The 17,125-nt window shown below is 48.0% G+C and overlaps 1 protein-coding gene across 4 annotated transcripts in view; it reads right to left on the bottom strand.

Annotated features, from left to right (window-relative positions):
- Nucleotides 1-5: 5 nt before the first annotated feature.
- LOC106592903 (breast cancer anti-estrogen resistance protein 3 homolog) overlaps nucleotides 6-17,125 on the bottom strand; it is a 27,238-nt gene continuing 10,118 nt past the window's right edge. For 2 of the 4 annotated variants that reach the window (XM_045710382.1, XM_045710394.1), the window contains 15 exons: nucleotides 14,217-14,256; nucleotides 13,355-13,471; nucleotides 12,311-12,454; nucleotides 12,028-12,208; nucleotides 11,463-11,601; nucleotides 11,106-11,191; nucleotides 10,602-10,724; nucleotides 8,600-8,753; nucleotides 6,998-7,172; nucleotides 4,490-4,651; nucleotides 4,255-4,370; nucleotides 4,004-4,175; nucleotides 2,387-2,507; nucleotides 1,273-1,455; nucleotides 6-813 (listed from right to left, as the gene is read on the bottom strand). In XM_045710382.1, coding sequence (XP_045566338.1) covers nucleotides 632-813; nucleotides 1,273-1,455; nucleotides 2,387-2,507; nucleotides 4,004-4,175; nucleotides 4,255-4,370; nucleotides 4,490-4,651; nucleotides 6,998-7,172; nucleotides 8,600-8,753; nucleotides 10,602-10,724; nucleotides 11,106-11,191; nucleotides 11,463-11,601; nucleotides 12,028-12,208; nucleotides 12,311-12,454; nucleotides 13,355-13,471; nucleotides 14,217-14,256 — 2,095 coding nt within the window. In that variant the 3' untranslated portion in view covers nucleotides 6-631. The remainder of the gene's footprint in view (nucleotides 814-1,272; nucleotides 1,456-2,386; nucleotides 2,508-4,003; nucleotides 4,176-4,254; nucleotides 4,371-4,489; nucleotides 4,652-6,997; nucleotides 7,173-8,599; nucleotides 8,754-10,601; nucleotides 10,725-11,105; nucleotides 11,192-11,462; nucleotides 11,602-12,027; nucleotides 12,209-12,310; nucleotides 12,455-13,354; nucleotides 13,472-14,216; nucleotides 14,257-17,125) is intronic. The other 2 variants (XM_045710384.1, XM_045710389.1) reach the window with 2 other exon arrangements.

A 17,125-nucleotide genomic window follows, 5' to 3' on the forward strand; every position in this document is an offset into this window, starting at 1 on the left:
CAGTGTTGTTTTAAATCATTTATATCATCTGAATAGAAAATGTGATAACTCTCCAGAAAAACTACTTTCACAGACACCTAGACGGTTGAGAATAAAGTTGTCTGAACACAGAACATGTTAACGGTAAACTCTGCAGGTCAACATTTTGACACATCTGAACAAACAACCAGTAGAAGCACATCACACACCTTGTCTACGTCCCAAATAGCATCCTATTCCCTATATCGTGCCCTACTTTCAACCAGAGCCCTATTCCCTATATCGTGCCCTACTTTCAACCAGAGCCCTATTCCCTATATCGAGCCCTTCATAGAGAATAGGGTGCCATTTGGGACATAGACCTTGGCCAGGTTTCTGAGGGAAACCAACGCATCCACAGCTGCTAGGTGAGAACCACAGAAACACCCAGACACACATCCCAGGACATATTCATTAGGCACCAAACAACGGACTGAAACAGGGAGGGACCACCTGAACTTGTCCAATAACAAACTATTTATTTTTTAGTGATTTTTGCTGCAAAAAACCTTCTAATGAATACGATCCAGGTAAACAGGTTACCGATTTCAAACTGTTGTGCAATGTTGCGCCCTCCTGAATGCAGCCCGGGTCACAGTATAGAGTTTAAGGGTCAGAGTTCGGGGGAGAACTCCTCGCTAGGTTCCAGTTTGTTGGAGAGCACGGTGAGGATCTGGTCAAACTTGTCGTAGCGTTTCTCCTTGTCTGCCGCCGCTCCAGTCTGTCCCCAGAACAGCCTGAGAGCAAACTCTGTCCTGAAACACTCCAGCAGCTCTGGGATTGGCTCCCAGTCACCTGACGGGACAGAGTGGCAGGGCCCACGGCCAATCAGTGACTTGGGATGGTTATGAGGCAGGACTAATGTGATTTGATGGTTTGGATGTGTGCCTGTGTGTTTTCTATAAGTGTGTGTGTGTTTTTTTTCTCCATATTGTGTGCGTGTGTTACCTGTGAGCAGGCTGTGTGTGTTACCTGTGAGCAGGCTGTGTGTGTTACCTGTGAGCAGGCTGTGTGCTTGTGTTACCTGTGAGCAGGCTGTGTGCTTGTGTTACCTGTGAGCAGGCTGTGTGCTTGTGTTACCTGTGAGCAGGCTGTGTGCTTGTGTTACCTGTGAGCAGGCTGTGTGTTACCTGTGAGCAGGCTGTGTGTGTTACCTGTGAGCAGGCTGTGTGTTACCTGTGAGCAGGCTGTGTGCTTGTGTTACCTGTGAGCAGGCTGTGTGCTTGTTACCTGTGAGCAGGCTGTGTGTGTTACCTGTGAGCAGGCTGTGTGCGTGCTCCTGGTACTGTGGGGCGTGTAGCGCTGCGTTGCGTGCTGCCTGCAGGGTGTTGTATAATAACTGACAGCCTCTCTCTGTGTGTTCTCCCTCCTCTCCCTCCATCAGCCTCAGGAGGGGAACCAGGTGGGGCACAGCCAGGGGACCCTGCACCACGGAGTCTACACACACACATTACAAATACATCACACACACACACATTACAAATACATCACACACACACATTACAAATACATCACACACACCTTACAAATACATCACACACACCTTACAAATACATCACACACACATTACATCACACATACACACATCACACACACACAGTACAAATACATCACACACACATTACACATTGCAAATACATTACAAATACATTACACACTGTAACGAGGGTCGTACAAAGGGGACCAAGGCACGGCGTGTGAAGTGCTCATATCTTACTTTAATGAAACACTAATACAAAAACAACAAAAGGACCGACAACAGTTCCATCAGGTGAACATACACTAAACAGGAAAACAACTACCCACAAACAACAGGAAAAAACACCCCTACTAAATATGACCTCCAATTAGAGGCAACGAGGAACAGCTGCCTCCAATTGAAGGTCAACCCAATAAACCCAGATATAAACAAACTACAAATCCAACATAGAAATAGAGAACATAGAACAAACACAAACACCCCCTGTCACACCCTGACCACTCTACCACAGAAAATAACAACTTATATTGGTCAGGACGTGACACACACACATTACAAATACATCACACACACACATTCCAAATACATTACACACACATTACAAATACATCACACACACACACATTACAAATACATTACACACACATTACAAATACATCACACACACACACACACATTCCAAATACATTACACACACATTACAAATACATCACACACACATTACAAATACATCACACACACATTACAAATACATTACACACACACCTTACAAATACTTCACACACACATTGCACACATTACAAATAATTTACACACACATTACAAATACATCATACACACATTACAAATACATCATACACACATTACAAATACATCACACACACACACCTTCCTCACCATCTCCGTCATTCAGAGCTTTCATGAAGGGTTTGAGGGTCTTCTCAAACATCACAGCACTCTCTGTGTGGTTCCTCCTCAGTGCTCTCCATGTCCTCTCCAGACGGACTACCTACACACACAGTACGCACACACACACACACACAGTACGCACACACACACACACACACAGTACGCACACACACACACACACACAGTACGCACACACACACACACAGTACGTACACACACACAGTACGCACACACACACACAGTACGCACACACACACAGTACGTGCACACACACACAGTACGTACACACACACACACACAGTACGTACACACACACACAGTACGTACACACACACACACACACACACACACACAGTACGTACACACACACACACACAGTACGCACACACACACACACAGTACGCACACACACACACACACACACACACAGTACGTACACACACACACACAGTACGCACACACACAGTACGTACACACACACACAGTACGTACACACACACACAGTACGTACACACACACACAGTACGCACACACACACACAGTACGCACACACACATACAGTACGCACACACACACACAGTACGCACACACAGTACGCACACACACACACACACACAGTACGCACACACACACACACACACACACAGTACGCACACACAGTACGCACACATACACAGTACATACACACACACAGTACGCACACATACACAGTACATACACACACACAGTACGCACACACACACACAGTACGTACACACACACACACACACACACAGTACGCACACACACACACACAGTACGCACACACACACACACGTACGTACACACACAGTACGTACACACACACACACACACACACACACACACACACACACAGTACGCACACACACACACACACACAGTACGCACACACACACACAGTACGCACACACACACACACACAGTACGCACACACACACACACAGTACGCACACACACAGTACGCACACACACACAAACAGTACGCACACACACACAGTACGCACACACAGTACGTACACACACACACACACACAGTACGCACACACACACACAGTACGCACACACACACACACACAGTACGTACACACACACACAGTGCGTACACACACACACAGTACGTACACACACACACACACACACAGTACGTACACACACAGTACGTACACACACACACACACAGTACGTACACACACACACACACACACACAGTACGTACACACACACACACACACACACACACACACACACACACAGTACACACACACACACAGTACACACACACACACAGTACACACACACACACAGTGCGTACACACACACAGTACGTACACACACACAGTACGTACACACACACACAGTATGTACACACACACTTTAGAGACCTGACGGATATCTAGGGTCTTTAAAACACAGCATAGTGTGAGGGTGTCAGGTGTGTGTGTGTGCGTACAGTGTGTGAGTGTACTGTGTGTGTGTGTGTGTGCGTACAGTGTGTGAGTGTACTGTGTGTGTGTGTGTGTGTGTGTGTGTGTGTGTGTGTGTGTGTGTGTGTGCGTACAGTGTGTGTTGTGTTACCTGAGGCATCTCCAGAGCCTTCATGACGGCTGAGAATGCGTAGAGGTCATGGGCGTGGTCTCTCAGGGCCTGGGCCAATAGGATGACTTTATGCAGCACCGTGGCCCTCTGACCTACCGTCCCTGTACAGCCCAGGATATCTATGGCAACGCCCAGGGCTAGCAGGTGGTGCCTGACACACACACACAAGACAGATACAGTCAGATGTTCATATTTGAGGTGTGTGTGTACGTGTGTGTACGTGTGTGTACCTCTCCAGCAGGTCCAGTCTGAGCTGTTGTCCGTGAGACAGGGTGACCAGCTCCAGACCTGAGCCAACTCCCATCATCCTCTTCTGGTCCTCTGTCACACCCACGATACGAGCCACCTACACACACACACACAGACAGAGCGTGTTTCTGTTTGTGTGTGTGTGTGTGTGTGTGTGCGTGCGTGTGAGATATTATAGCGCATAGGTGTGTGTGTGTGTTTATAACTATGTCTTACCTGGCAGTCGACACTGAGAATGTGCAGAGCGGTTGTCATGGCGTTGGAGCGTGTGAACAGTTCTTTGAGCGCCATGAGAACGGTGGGGTCTAGAGGTCTGTTATTATCTGGTAGCAGGAGGGACTCAAACTGGTCCAGTCTGAAACACGACACCGTCTCCACCTGGTAACATGTTAATAACATGTCACTTCTCAAACTGGTCCAGTCTGAAACACGACACCGTCTCCACCTGGTAACATGTTAATAACATGTCATTTCTCAAACTGGTCCAGTCTGAAACACGACACCGTCTCCACCTGGTAACATGTTAATAACATGTCACTTCTCAAACTGGTCCAGTCTGAAACACGACACCGTCTCCACCTGGTAACATGTTAATAACATGTCACTTCTCAAACTGGTCCAGTCTGAAACACGACACCGTCTCCACCTGGTAACATGTTAATAACATGTCACTTCTCAAACTGGTCCAGTCTGAAACACAACACCGTCTCCACCTGGTAACATGTTAATAACATGTCACTTCTCAAACTGGTCCAGTCTGAAACACGTCTCCACCTGGTAACATGTTAATAACATGTCACTTCTCAAACTGGTCCAGTCTGAAACACGACACCGTCTCCACCTGGTAACATGTTAATAACATGTCACTTCTCAAACTGGTCCAGTCTGAAACACGACACCGTCTCCACCTGGTAACATGTTAATAACATGTCACTTCTCAAACTGGTCCAGTCTGAAACACGACACCGTCTCCACCTGGTAACATGTTAATAACATGTCACTTCTCAAACTGGTCCAGTCTGAAACACGACACCGTCTCCACCTGGTAACATGTTAATAACATGTCACTTCTCAAACTGGTCCAGTCTGAAACACGAACCGTCTCCACCTGGTAACATGTTAATAACATGTCACTTCTCAAACTGGTCCAGTCTGAAACACGACACCGTCTCCACCTGGTAACATGTTAATAACATGTCACTTCTCAAACTGGTCCAGTCTGAAACACGTCTCCACCTGGTAACATGTTAATAACATGTCACTTCTCAAACTGGTCCAGTCTGAAACACGTCTCCACCTGGTAACATGTTAATAACATGTCACTTCTCAAACTGGTCCAGTCTGAAACACATCTCCACCTGGTAACATGTTATTAGAATACTGATAACATGTTAATAACATGTCACTTCTCAAACTGGTCCAGTCTGAAACGCGACTCCACCTGGTAACATGTTAATAACATGTCACTTCTCAAACTGGTCCAGTCTGAAACACGTCTCCACCTGGTAACAGCCTGGTAGTAACATCTCTGTATAACTCCTACATTAGGTTTGTTATTGTGTTGTAGGAGGATTACATTACACTACACTATATTACATTACACTACACTACATTACATTACATTACATTACACTACACTACATTACGTTACATTACACTACATTACGAGTTCATAGTCTGTTATTCACTGACGTGTAGTCAAACTGAGCTACAAAACATCAACAACATCCCAATGTTATTCAATAAACATCTAATAGAATCACCTACATCACAATGTTGTTCAATAAACATCTAATAGAATCACCTACATCACAATGTTGTTCAATAAACATCTAATAGAATCACCTACATCACAATGTTGTTCAATAAACATCTAATAGAATCACCTACATCACAATGTTATTCAATAAACATCTAATAGAATCACCTACATCACAATGTTGTTCAATAAACATCTAATAGAATCACCTACATCACAATGTTATTCAATAAACATCTAATAGAATCACCTACATCACAATGTTATTCAATAAACATCTAATAGAATCACCTACATCACAATGTTGTTCAATAAACATCTAATAGAATCACCTACATCACAATGTTGTTCAATAAACATCTAATAGAATCACCTACATCACAATGTTGTTCAATAAACATCTAATAGAATCACCTACATCACAATGTTATTCAATAAACATCTAATAGAATCACCTACATCACAATGTTGTTCAATAAACATCTAATAGAATCACCTACATCACAATGTTATTCAATAAACATTTAATAGAATCACCTACATCACAATGTTATTCAATAAACATCTAATAGAATCACCTACATCACAATGTTGTTCAATAAACATCTAATAGAATCACCTACATCACAATGTTATTCAATAAACATTTAATAGAATCACCTACATCACAATGTTATTCAATAAACATCTAATAGAATCACCTACATCACAATGTTGTTCAATAAACATCTAATAGAATCACCTACATCACAATGTTGTTCAATAAACATCTAATAGAATCACCTACATCACAATGTTATTCAATAAACATCTAATAGAATCACCTACATCACAATGTTATTCAATAAACATCTAATAGAATCACCTACATCACAATGTTGTTCAATAAACATCTAATAGAATCACCTACATCACAATGCTGTTTATTGTAAATCAAATTAAATAAACACCCAACAACAACAAACCTGCGGCCTCTGAAAGTGTGAATCCTCCTCTTCCTCCTGGACCTGTCCGTCAATTGGTAACCGAGGCAACTCCCCGCTTTCCTGTGCCTCCAGGAAGCTGAAGGATGTCTCAGTGAGACGGGCTCTGCTCTGCCACTTCTCCTCCGCACGCAGCCTGTCCACGTGGCCACGCTTTCTGACAGGAAACACACAATAACACACATATATACATATATACACACACACACACACACACACACACACACACACACACACACACACACACACACATAACCAAAAGTATTGGACACCTGCTTGTCGAGTATCTCATTCCAAAACCATGGTCATTAATATGGAGTTGGTCCCCCCTTTGCTGCTATAACAGCCTCCACTCTTCTGGGTAGGCTTTCCACTAGATGTTGGAACATTGCTGCGGGGATTTGCTTCCATTCACCCACGAGAATTAGTGAGGTCAGGCACTGATGTTGGGTGATTAGGCCTGGCTCGCAGTCTGCGTTCCAATTCAGCCCAAAGGTGTTCGATGGGGTTGAGGTCAGGGCTCTGTGTCGTCCAGTCAAGTTATTCCACACCGATCTCGACAAACCATTTCTGTATGGACCTCGCTTTGTGCACGGGGGCATTTTCATGCTGAAACAAGAAAGGGCCTTTCCCAAACTGTTGCCACAAAGTTGGAAGCACAGAATTGTCTAGAATTTCATTGTATAATGTAGCGTTAAGATTTCCCTTCACTGGAACTAAGGGGCCTAACCCGAACCATGAAAAACAGCCCCAGACCATTATTCCTCCTCCACCAAACTTTACAGTTGGCACTATGCATTGGGGCAGGTAGAGTTCTCCTGGCATCCGCCAAACCCAGATTCGTCCATCGGACTGCCAGATGGTGAAACGTGATTCATCATTCCAGAGAACGCATTTCCACTGCTCCAGAGTCCAATGGCAGCGAGTTTTACACCACTCCAGCCGACGCTTGGCCTTGCACATGGTGATCTTAGGCTTGTGTGCGACTGCCCGCCCATGAAAACCCATTTCATGAAGCTCCCGACGAACAGTTCATGTGCTGACGCTGCTTCCAGAGACAGTTTGGAACTCGATAGTGAGTCTTGCAACCGAGGACAGACGATTTTTACAAGCTACGCGTTTCAACACTCAGCGGTCTACCACTTCAAGGCTGAGCCGTTGTTGCTCCTTCACAATAACAGCACTTACAGTTGACCAGGGCAGCTCAAGCAAGGCAGAAATTAGACAAACTGACTTGTTGGAAAGGTGGCATCCTATGACAGTGCCACGTTGAAAGTCACTGAGCTCTTCAGCAAAGCCATTCTACTGCCAATGTTTGTCTATGGAGATTGCATGGCTGTGTGATTGTCAGTAACAGGTGTGGCTGAAATAGCCGAATCCACTAACTGTTCATTACAACCACATCTAGAGGCTACCAGAGGTTACTGATGTAACCCCGGTTCTATGAACCAAGCATGTTTTTTTTTTTTACATTTTATTTGATAGTTTCATCAGTTGCGGCCCCTAGTTTGGGAAACGACCCCTAGTTTGGGAAACGACCCCAAGTTTGGGAAACGCCGTAAGACCCAAATGGTTTCTTCTTACTTTGATTCAGGCACCTGGATGACCAGCTCGTCATAGGGGTCGTCACGGTGACGGTTGGGAGGAGTCCCGGGGAAGAAGGTGGACACTCTGAAGGGTTTGGGCGGGGCTCGGGGGTGCAGCTGTCCGTCAGAACCTCGCAGCGTCACACCTCCACCTGGGGACCACAGGAGGGGTTACAGAACGGGTGTTTCACCTGGGTGTGTGTGTGTGTGGTGTGTTACCTGGGTGTGTGTGTGTGTGTGTGTGTGTGTGGTGTGTGTGTGGTGCGTTACCTGGGTGTGTGTGTGTGTGTGGTGTGTTACCTGGGTGTGTGTGTGTGTGTGTGTGGTGTGTGTGTGGTTTGTTACCTGGGTGTGTGTGTGTGGTGCGTTACCTGGGTGTGTGTGGTGCTTACCTGGGTGTGTGTGGTGCGTTACCTGGGTGTGTGTGGTGCGTTACCTGGGTGTGTGTGTGTGTGTGGTGTGTTACCTGGGTGTGTGTGTGTGTGTGTGTGTGTGTGTGTGTGTGGTGTGTTATCTGTGTGTGTGTGTGTGGTGTGTTACCTAGGTGTGTGTGGTGTGTTACCTGGGTGTGTGTGTGGTGTGTTACCTGTGTGTGTGTGTGGTGTGTTACCTGGTGTGTGTGTGTGTGTGTGTGGTGCGTTACCTGGGTGTGTGTGTGTGTGTGGTGTGTTACCTGGGTGTGTGTGTGGTGTGTGGTATGTTACCTGGGTGTGTGTGTGGTGTGTTACCTGGTTGTGTGTGTGTGTGTGTGGTGTGTTACCTGGTTGTGTGTGTGGTGTGTTACCTGGGTGTGTGTGTGTGGTGTGTTACCTGGGTGTGTGTGTGTGTGGTGTGTTACCTGGGTGTGTGTGTGTGTGGTGTGTTACCTGTGTGTGTGTGTGTGTGTGTGTGTTACCTGGGTGTGTGTGTGGTGTGTTACCTGGGTGTGTGTGTGGTGTGTTACCTGGGTGTGTGTGTGGCGTGTTACCTGGGTGTGTGTGTGGTCTGTTACCTGTGTGTGTGTGTGGTCTGTTACCTGTGTGTGTGTGTGTGTGTGTGTGTGTGTGTGTGTGTGTGTGTGTGTGTGTGTGTGTGTGTGTGTGGTGTGTTACCTGGGTGTGTGTGTGGTGTGTTACCTGGGTGTGTGTGTGTGTGTTACCTGGGTGTGTGTGTGTGTGTGTGGTGTGTTACCTGGGTGTGTGTGGTGTGTTACCTGGGTGTGTGTGGTGTGTTACCTGGGTGTGAGGGCCGCGTGTGTGTTACCTGGGTGTGTGTGTGGCGTGTTACCTGGGTGTGTGTGTGGTCTGTTACCTGTGTGTGTGTGTGTGTGTGTGTGTGTGTGTGTGTGTGTGTGTGTGTGTGTGTGTGTGTGTGTGTGTGTGTGTGTGTGTGTGTGTGTGTGTGTGTGTGTGTGTACCTGGGTGTGTGTGGTGTGTTACCTGGGTGTGTGTGTGTGTGTGTGTGTGTGTGTGTGTGTGTGTGTGTGTGTGTGTGTGTGTGTGTGTGTGTGTGTGGTGTGTTACCTGGGTGTGTGTGGTGTGTTACCTGGGTGTGTGTGTGTGTGTGTGTGTGTGTGTGTGTGTGTGTGTGTGTGTGTGTGTGTGTGTGTGTGTGTGTGTGTGTGTGTGTGTGTGTGGTGTGTTACCTGGGTGTGTGTGTGGTGTGTTACCTGGGTGTGTGTGGTGTGTTACCTGGGTGTGTGTGGTGTGTTACCTGGGTGTGAGGGCCGTGTGTGTGTTACCTGGGTGTGAGGGCCGTGTGTGTGTTACCTGGGTGTGAGGGCCGTGTGTGTGTTACCTGGGTGTGAGGGCCGTGTGTGTGTTACCTGGGTGTGAGGGCCGTGTGTGTGTTACCTGGGTGTGAGGGCTGTGTGTGTGTTACCTGGGTGTGAGGGCCGGGTGTGTGTTACCTGGGTGTGAGGGCCGGGTGTGTGTTACCTGGGTGTGAGGGCCGTGTGTGTGTTACCTGGGTGTGAGGGCCGGGTGTGTGTTACCTGGGTGTGAGGGCCGTGTGTGTGTTACCTGGGTGTGAGGGCCGGGTGTGTCTGAGGGCTGAAGGGCTGATCAGGGGTTCGCTACCCGTTCGGAACACTGGGGAAATGGGGGCGGGGCCTACAGCCTCTGATTGACAGCTATGAGGCGCACCTGGAGGGAGAGGAGAGAGGTGTGTGTGTTACCTGAGCAGAGGTGGGAATGTACGAGTGTATGTGTGTTACCTGAGCAGAGGTGGGAATGTACGAGTGTGTGTGTGTTACCTGAGCAGAGGTGGGAATGTACGAGTGTGTGTGTGTTACCTGAGCAGAGGTGGGAATGTACGAGTGTGTGTGTGTTACCTGAGCAGAGGTGGGAATGTACAAGTGTGTGTGTGTTACCTGAGCAGAGGTGGGAATGTACAAGTGTGTGTGTGTTACCTGAGCAGAGGTGGGAATGTACAAGTGTGTGTGTGTTACCTGAGCAGAGGTGGGAATGTACAAGTGTGTGTGTTACCTGAGCAGAGGTGGGAATGTACAAGTGTGTGTGTGTTACCTGAGCGTAGGTTGCTTTCGGACTGTGCTGATTGGATCGAGGGTCTTCTGCCCAGATTCTCCAGGTTGGCTGGCTGACTCCCACTCCTGAGAAACACACACACACACACACACACACACACACACACACACACACACACACACACACACACACACACACACATAACAATATACACACACACATAAACAATACACACACACAAACACTAACTATACCAAACACAACACAAAACAGTATCTTTGAGTGTGTACTTTTCTGTGTGTGTGTGTATGTGTATGTGTATGTGTGTGTGTGTGTGTGTGTGTGTGTGTGTGTGTGTGTGTGTGTGTGTGTGTGTGTGTGTGTGTGTAAAGCCACCTGGGCAGTGTGTTAGTGACGTGTAGCGTGTCCATGTGTGATGAGTTGAAGCTGAGTCTCTTGCTGCGGTCTGGCTGTGATTCCACCCCCACCCTGTCGAGGGCGCTGTTGCTGGATCTGTTGCTGGATCTGTTGCTGTCTAGAGGAGGGAAGAAAATAACATTAACAGTAGGTGAGACACAAGCCTCCGGAACACAACACTTATTCATGTACCTCCACACCACGTGTGGTTCTGGGGCAGTTCATTCATTCATAACCAATGTTTTGACAGACTGACAGACTGACAGAGTGACAGAGTGACAGACTGACAGACTGACAGAGTGACAGAGTGACAGAGTGACAGACTGACAGAGTGACAGAGTGACAGAGTGACAGAGTGACAGAGTGTGGTCCAGCGGTTAGTGGCCGGACCCCTGCAGACATGTACAGTTTAGATTGGAACACAACCCACTGCCTTTCTGACTGGTAAACTCCTCTACTTTTCCTGCACCTCAATGGAATAAAACAAATATTTCAACCCAAACTGTGACAGTGTGTTCTATCCACGTTGTCTGTGGGTTCTTACCGGTCCGCTCTGCCTGGCGCTCACTGATGACACGTATAGGCAGGGAGCGTGTGATTGGGTGATAGATCACGGCGCCAGAGGCCTGGGAGACAGGATGACGTCCACCCACGTGGAAACGCACCAGGGCGGGAATGTTGTCGAAACGATCCCCTTCAAACTGGAACAGCTCACGGGAGTAACCCTGGAGGACACACATAATTATAACACACACACGGACTCGCGTACACACGTCAAACCAGTCCCCTCCAAATTGAAACAGAATAGCACACACACAAACACACACCTTCTTGGGCCGAAGGACCACCCTAATGATCTTGTAGTGCAAGGGCTCGTCCTTCCAATAGCTACTCAGGACATAGTCACCGGGGGAGGAGGCTGTGTCACGAACCAGGAAGTCACCATCTCTCTCCAGCAGAGCCTCTGCCCCCTAGAGAGAGAGAGAGAGAGAGAGAGAGAGAGAGAGTGTACATCTCTATCTATAGGTCCATGGTGCCAGGTGTGTGTACCTCTCTCTGTGTATAGGTTCATGGTACCAGGTGTTTTGTACCTCTCTCTGCCTATGGGTCCATGGTACCAGGTGTGTGTACCTCTCTGCCTATGGGTCCATGGTACCAGGCGTGTGTGTCTACCTCTCTGCCTATGGGTCTATGGTACCAGGCGTGTGTGTGTGTACCTCTCTGCCTATGGGTCCATGGTACCAGGTGTGTGTGTGTGTACCTCTCTGCCTATGGGTCCATGGTACCAGGTGTGTGTACCTCTCTCTGTGTATAGGTTCATGGTACCAGGTGTGTGTACCTCTCTCTGTGTATAGGTTCATGGTACCAGGTGTGTGTGTACCTCTCTGCCTATGGGTCCATGGTACCAGGTGTGTGTGTGTGTGTGTGTGTGTACCTCTCTGCCTATGGGTCCATGGTACCAGGTGTGTGTGTGCCTCTCTGCCTATGGGTCCATGGTACCAGGCGTGTGTGTGTGTGTACCTCTCTGCCTATGGGTCCATGGTACCAGGCGTGTGTGTGTGTGTACCTCTCTGCCTATGGGTCCATGGTACCAGGTGTGTGTGTGCCTCTCTGCCTATGGGTCCATGGTACCAGGCGTGTGTGTGTGTGTACCTCTCTGCCTATGGGTCCATGGTACCAGGTGTGTGTGTGCCTCTCTGCCTATGGGTCCATGGTACCAGGCGTGTGTGTGTGTGTACCTCTCTGCCTATGGGTCCATGGTACCAGGCGTGTGTGTGTGTGTACCTCTCTGCCTATGGGTCCATGGTACCAGGTGTGTGTGTGCCTCTCTGCCTATGGGTCCATGGTACCAGGCGTGTGTGTGTGTGTACCTCTCTGCCTATGGGTCCATGGTACCAGGCGTGACTCCTCAGGTCATCAGCAGGTAGCTTCAGTTCCTCCTCCAACTCCTTCTTCAGAGAGTCCATCTCCCTGCTACCTCCAAACACCTATACAACATTACAACAACGTTACAACAACAACCTTAGACTAAAATCCATCCCCCCTGCGACCTCCAAACACCTGCACAACAATACAACAACGTTACAACAACCTTAAACAGACATGCATCTCCCTGCAACCCCCACACACACCTACAACAAGAATAACCTTGGACTAACCTTACCGCAACGTTAAAGAAACGGTATTACATTCTTGAAAAACATTGGGCTAACTGAAACTTTACAGAAAAAACACCCACAGGCTTGAGTGTTTCAGCATGTATGTCTGTGTGTGTGCAGGGCCGGCCGTAGCCTTTTGGGGGCCCTGAGCGAGATTTGGTTGGGGGGCCCCACCCTACCAAGCGGGCACATTTTTTGTGCCCCCCCTTCTTGACGTTGGAGAGAAATGTTTTAAAGGTAATATCCTGCAATTCTAAAATGTTGTACTTTTAAAGCAAGTCTTCTGGAGTTCTACACATTTTGCCATGGAGCGGAGAGAACGTTTAGCAATTTTCTAACAAATTTCATGCAATTCTACTCATCAATAACAAAATCAAATGGGGTGCCCCTGGAGCTAAGGGCCACAGCCATGTGCCCGGTCAGTATTCGGCCATGATTACTACAATTTTAGATAACTGGCTAGGGGCTAACTTACCAATACATTTAGTTTTTGCTGATATGGCTAATTGAGTCGGGGGCCCTAAACGACCACTTACGTCGCTGCCTGGAGCCGGCCCTGTGTGTGTGAGCTTACCTTCAGCTGACTCAGGTATGCAGTGACACTCCTCCTCTTACTGAAAGACAAAAATAACACATTTGCTAATGTGGACTTTCTCTGTCTCTCTCATACTCCTCTGTCTGTCTCTCTCATACTCCTCTGTCTGTCTCTCTCTCTCATACTCCTCTGTCTGTCTGTCTGTCTGTCTGTCTGTCTGTCTGTCTGTCTCTCTCATACTCCTCTCTCTCTCTGTCTGTCTCTCTCATACTCCTCTCTCTCTCTGTCTGTCTCTCTCATGCTCCTCTCTCTCTCTGTCTCTCTCTCTCATACTCCTCTGTCTGTCTGTCTGTCTGTCTGTCTGTCTGTCTGTCTGTCTGTCTGTCTGTCTGTCTGTCTGTCTGTCTGTCTGTCTGTCTGTCTGTCTGTCTCTCTCATACTCCTCTGTCTGTCTGTCTCTCTCATACTCCTCTGTCTGTCTGTCTGTCTCTCTCATACTCCTCTGTCTGTCTGTCTGTCTGCTCTCATACTCCTCTGTCTGTCTGTCTGTCTGTCTGTCTGTCTGTCTGTCTGTCTGTCTGTCTGTCTGTCTGTCTGTCTGTCTGTCTGTCTGTCTGTCTCTCTCATACTCCTCTGTCTGTCTGTCTCTCTCACACTCCTCTGTCTGTCTGTCTGTCTCTCTCTCTCATACTCCTCTGTCTGTCTGTCTCTCTCTCTCTCATACTCCTCTGTCTGTCTCTCTCTCTCTCATACTCCTCTGTCTGTCTGTCTGTCTGTCTGTCTGTCTGTCTGTCTGTCTGTCTGTCTGTCTGTCTGTCTGTCTGTCTGTCTGTCTGTCTGTCTGTCTCATACTCCTCTGTCTGTCTGTCTCTCTCATACTCCTCTGTCTGTCTGTCTGTCTGTCTGTCTGTCTGTCTGTCTGTCTGTCTGTCTGTCTGTCTGTCTGTCTGTCTGTCTGTCTGTCTGTCTGTCTGTCTGTCTGTCTCTTTCATATTCCTCTGTCTGTCTGTCTCTCTCATACTCCTCTGTCTGTCTGTCTGTCTGTCTCTCTCATACTCCTCTGTCTGTCTGTCTCTCTCACACTCCTCTGTCTGTCTGTCTCTCTCACACTCCTCTGTCTGTCTGTCTCTCTCCTCTCTCTCTCTCTGTTTGTCTGTCTCTGTTTCTGTCTATCTCTCTCATACTCATCTCTGTCTGTCTGTCTGTCTGTCTGTGTCTGTCTGTCTGTCTGTCTAATGCTCCTCTGTGTCTGTCTCTCTCTCTCATATTGTTAAATCCTATTAAAAGTATACTTTGAGCGCAAGAAGCTGCACAAAAACAACAGCAACCTCTGAGATGATGTTCCTAAACAACAACAGGCCAGAGGTCTCTGCCTGTTCTACACACTATAACAAGGCCCAGTCCTCCCAAACACCATTAAACAGCAGGTAGTCTAGGCTATTGTTTCCCTCTCTTCTGTTCCTGGCAGAGTCAGAGGCTGGCTTGTCTTTTAACACACACTGGCATAGCTCCCCTCGCCAAGCAAAAGAGTACAACTGCAGCCAACAATTCAGGGCATTCTTGCATTTGGACATTACTGCATCTGCAGGAATGCCCCCTCCCACCGAGCATCCCATTGGTTTCTTCATGAACACACCCCCTCGAGCATCCCATTGGTTTCTTCATGAACACACCCCCTCGAGCATCCCATTGGTTTCTTCATGAACACACCCCCTCGAGCATCCCATTGGTTTCTTCATGAACACGCCCCCTCGAGCATCCCATTGGTTTCTTCATGAACACACCCCCTCGAGCATCCCATTGGTTTCTTCATGAACACGCCCCCTCGAGGATCCCATCGGTTCCTGTATGACCGCCCCCTCCCCTCAAGCATCCTATTGGTTCCTTCATAAACGCCCCTCCCCTCAAGCATCCCATTGGTTCCTGTATGACCGCCCCCTCCCCTCAAGTATCCTATTGGTTCCTGCATGAACGCCCCTCCCCTCAAGCATCCCATTGGTTCCTGTATGACCCCCCCTCCCCTCAAGCATCCTATTGGTTCCTGTATGACCGCCCCCTCCCCTCAAACATCCTATTGGTTCCTGTATGACCGCCCCTTCCCCTCAAGCATCCTATTGGTTCCTGTATGACCGCCCCCTCCCCTCAAGCATCCTATTGGTTCCTGTATGACCGCCCCCTCCCCTCAAGCATCCTATTGGTTCCTGTATGACCGCCCCCTCCCCTCAAGCATCCTATTGGTTCCTGTATGACCGCGCCCTCCCCTCAAGCATCCCATGGGTTCCTGCATGAACACCCCCAACCCCCCTTAGAGCACGATATCTTCATGTTTGTGACTCTTCCAAAGGGAAATATATTATTATATGAGTTTCTTCTGCCCTCGCCGTCGTTAACAGAACTGTTGGAAAACAGTGCCAGACAGGCTGGAACAAAGGACATTCTAGCTAGCCACCGTTGTCCCCCCCGCCCCTTCTTCTGTGGTGTTTATCTGCAGCTGCTACCCAACTCCACCTACTGTACTGAAGCGCCCTGCCTCCCGCCTGTCCTAGCTTCAAAATGGACCAATAGAAGTAGAAAGAGGGATTCCTGCACATGCAGGAATGACCACATGCAGGAACGCCCCAAATTGCAGGCTGCAATTGCACCCTTCTCTCACCAAGTGTCAACCTGCTCCCTCCCACTCGCCACGCCCGTTAAGTTCCATTATACATCATCAATCAAACCGGATTCATGTGTGATAAGATCTGTCAAAGGTTGTTGACTTGTTGATTTGATATCTGCGAGGCGGTGCCGTTATAGGTTGCGGTTTTGGAGGAGAAAATCAGAACGTCAAAGCAGGAAGCAAGTCAATAGTGTTCGGACCAGCTGAGGCAAGTCAACAAATAAGAACAAATTCGTATTTACAATGACGGCCTACCCCGGTCAAACCCGGGTGGCGCTGGGCCAATTGT

The sequence above is a fragment of the Salmo salar genome, chromosome ssa02 (assembly GCF_905237065.1).
Source record: "Salmo salar chromosome ssa02, Ssal_v3.1, whole genome shotgun sequence".
Classification (NCBI taxonomy): Eukaryota; Metazoa; Chordata; class Actinopteri; order Salmoniformes; family Salmonidae; genus Salmo; species Salmo salar.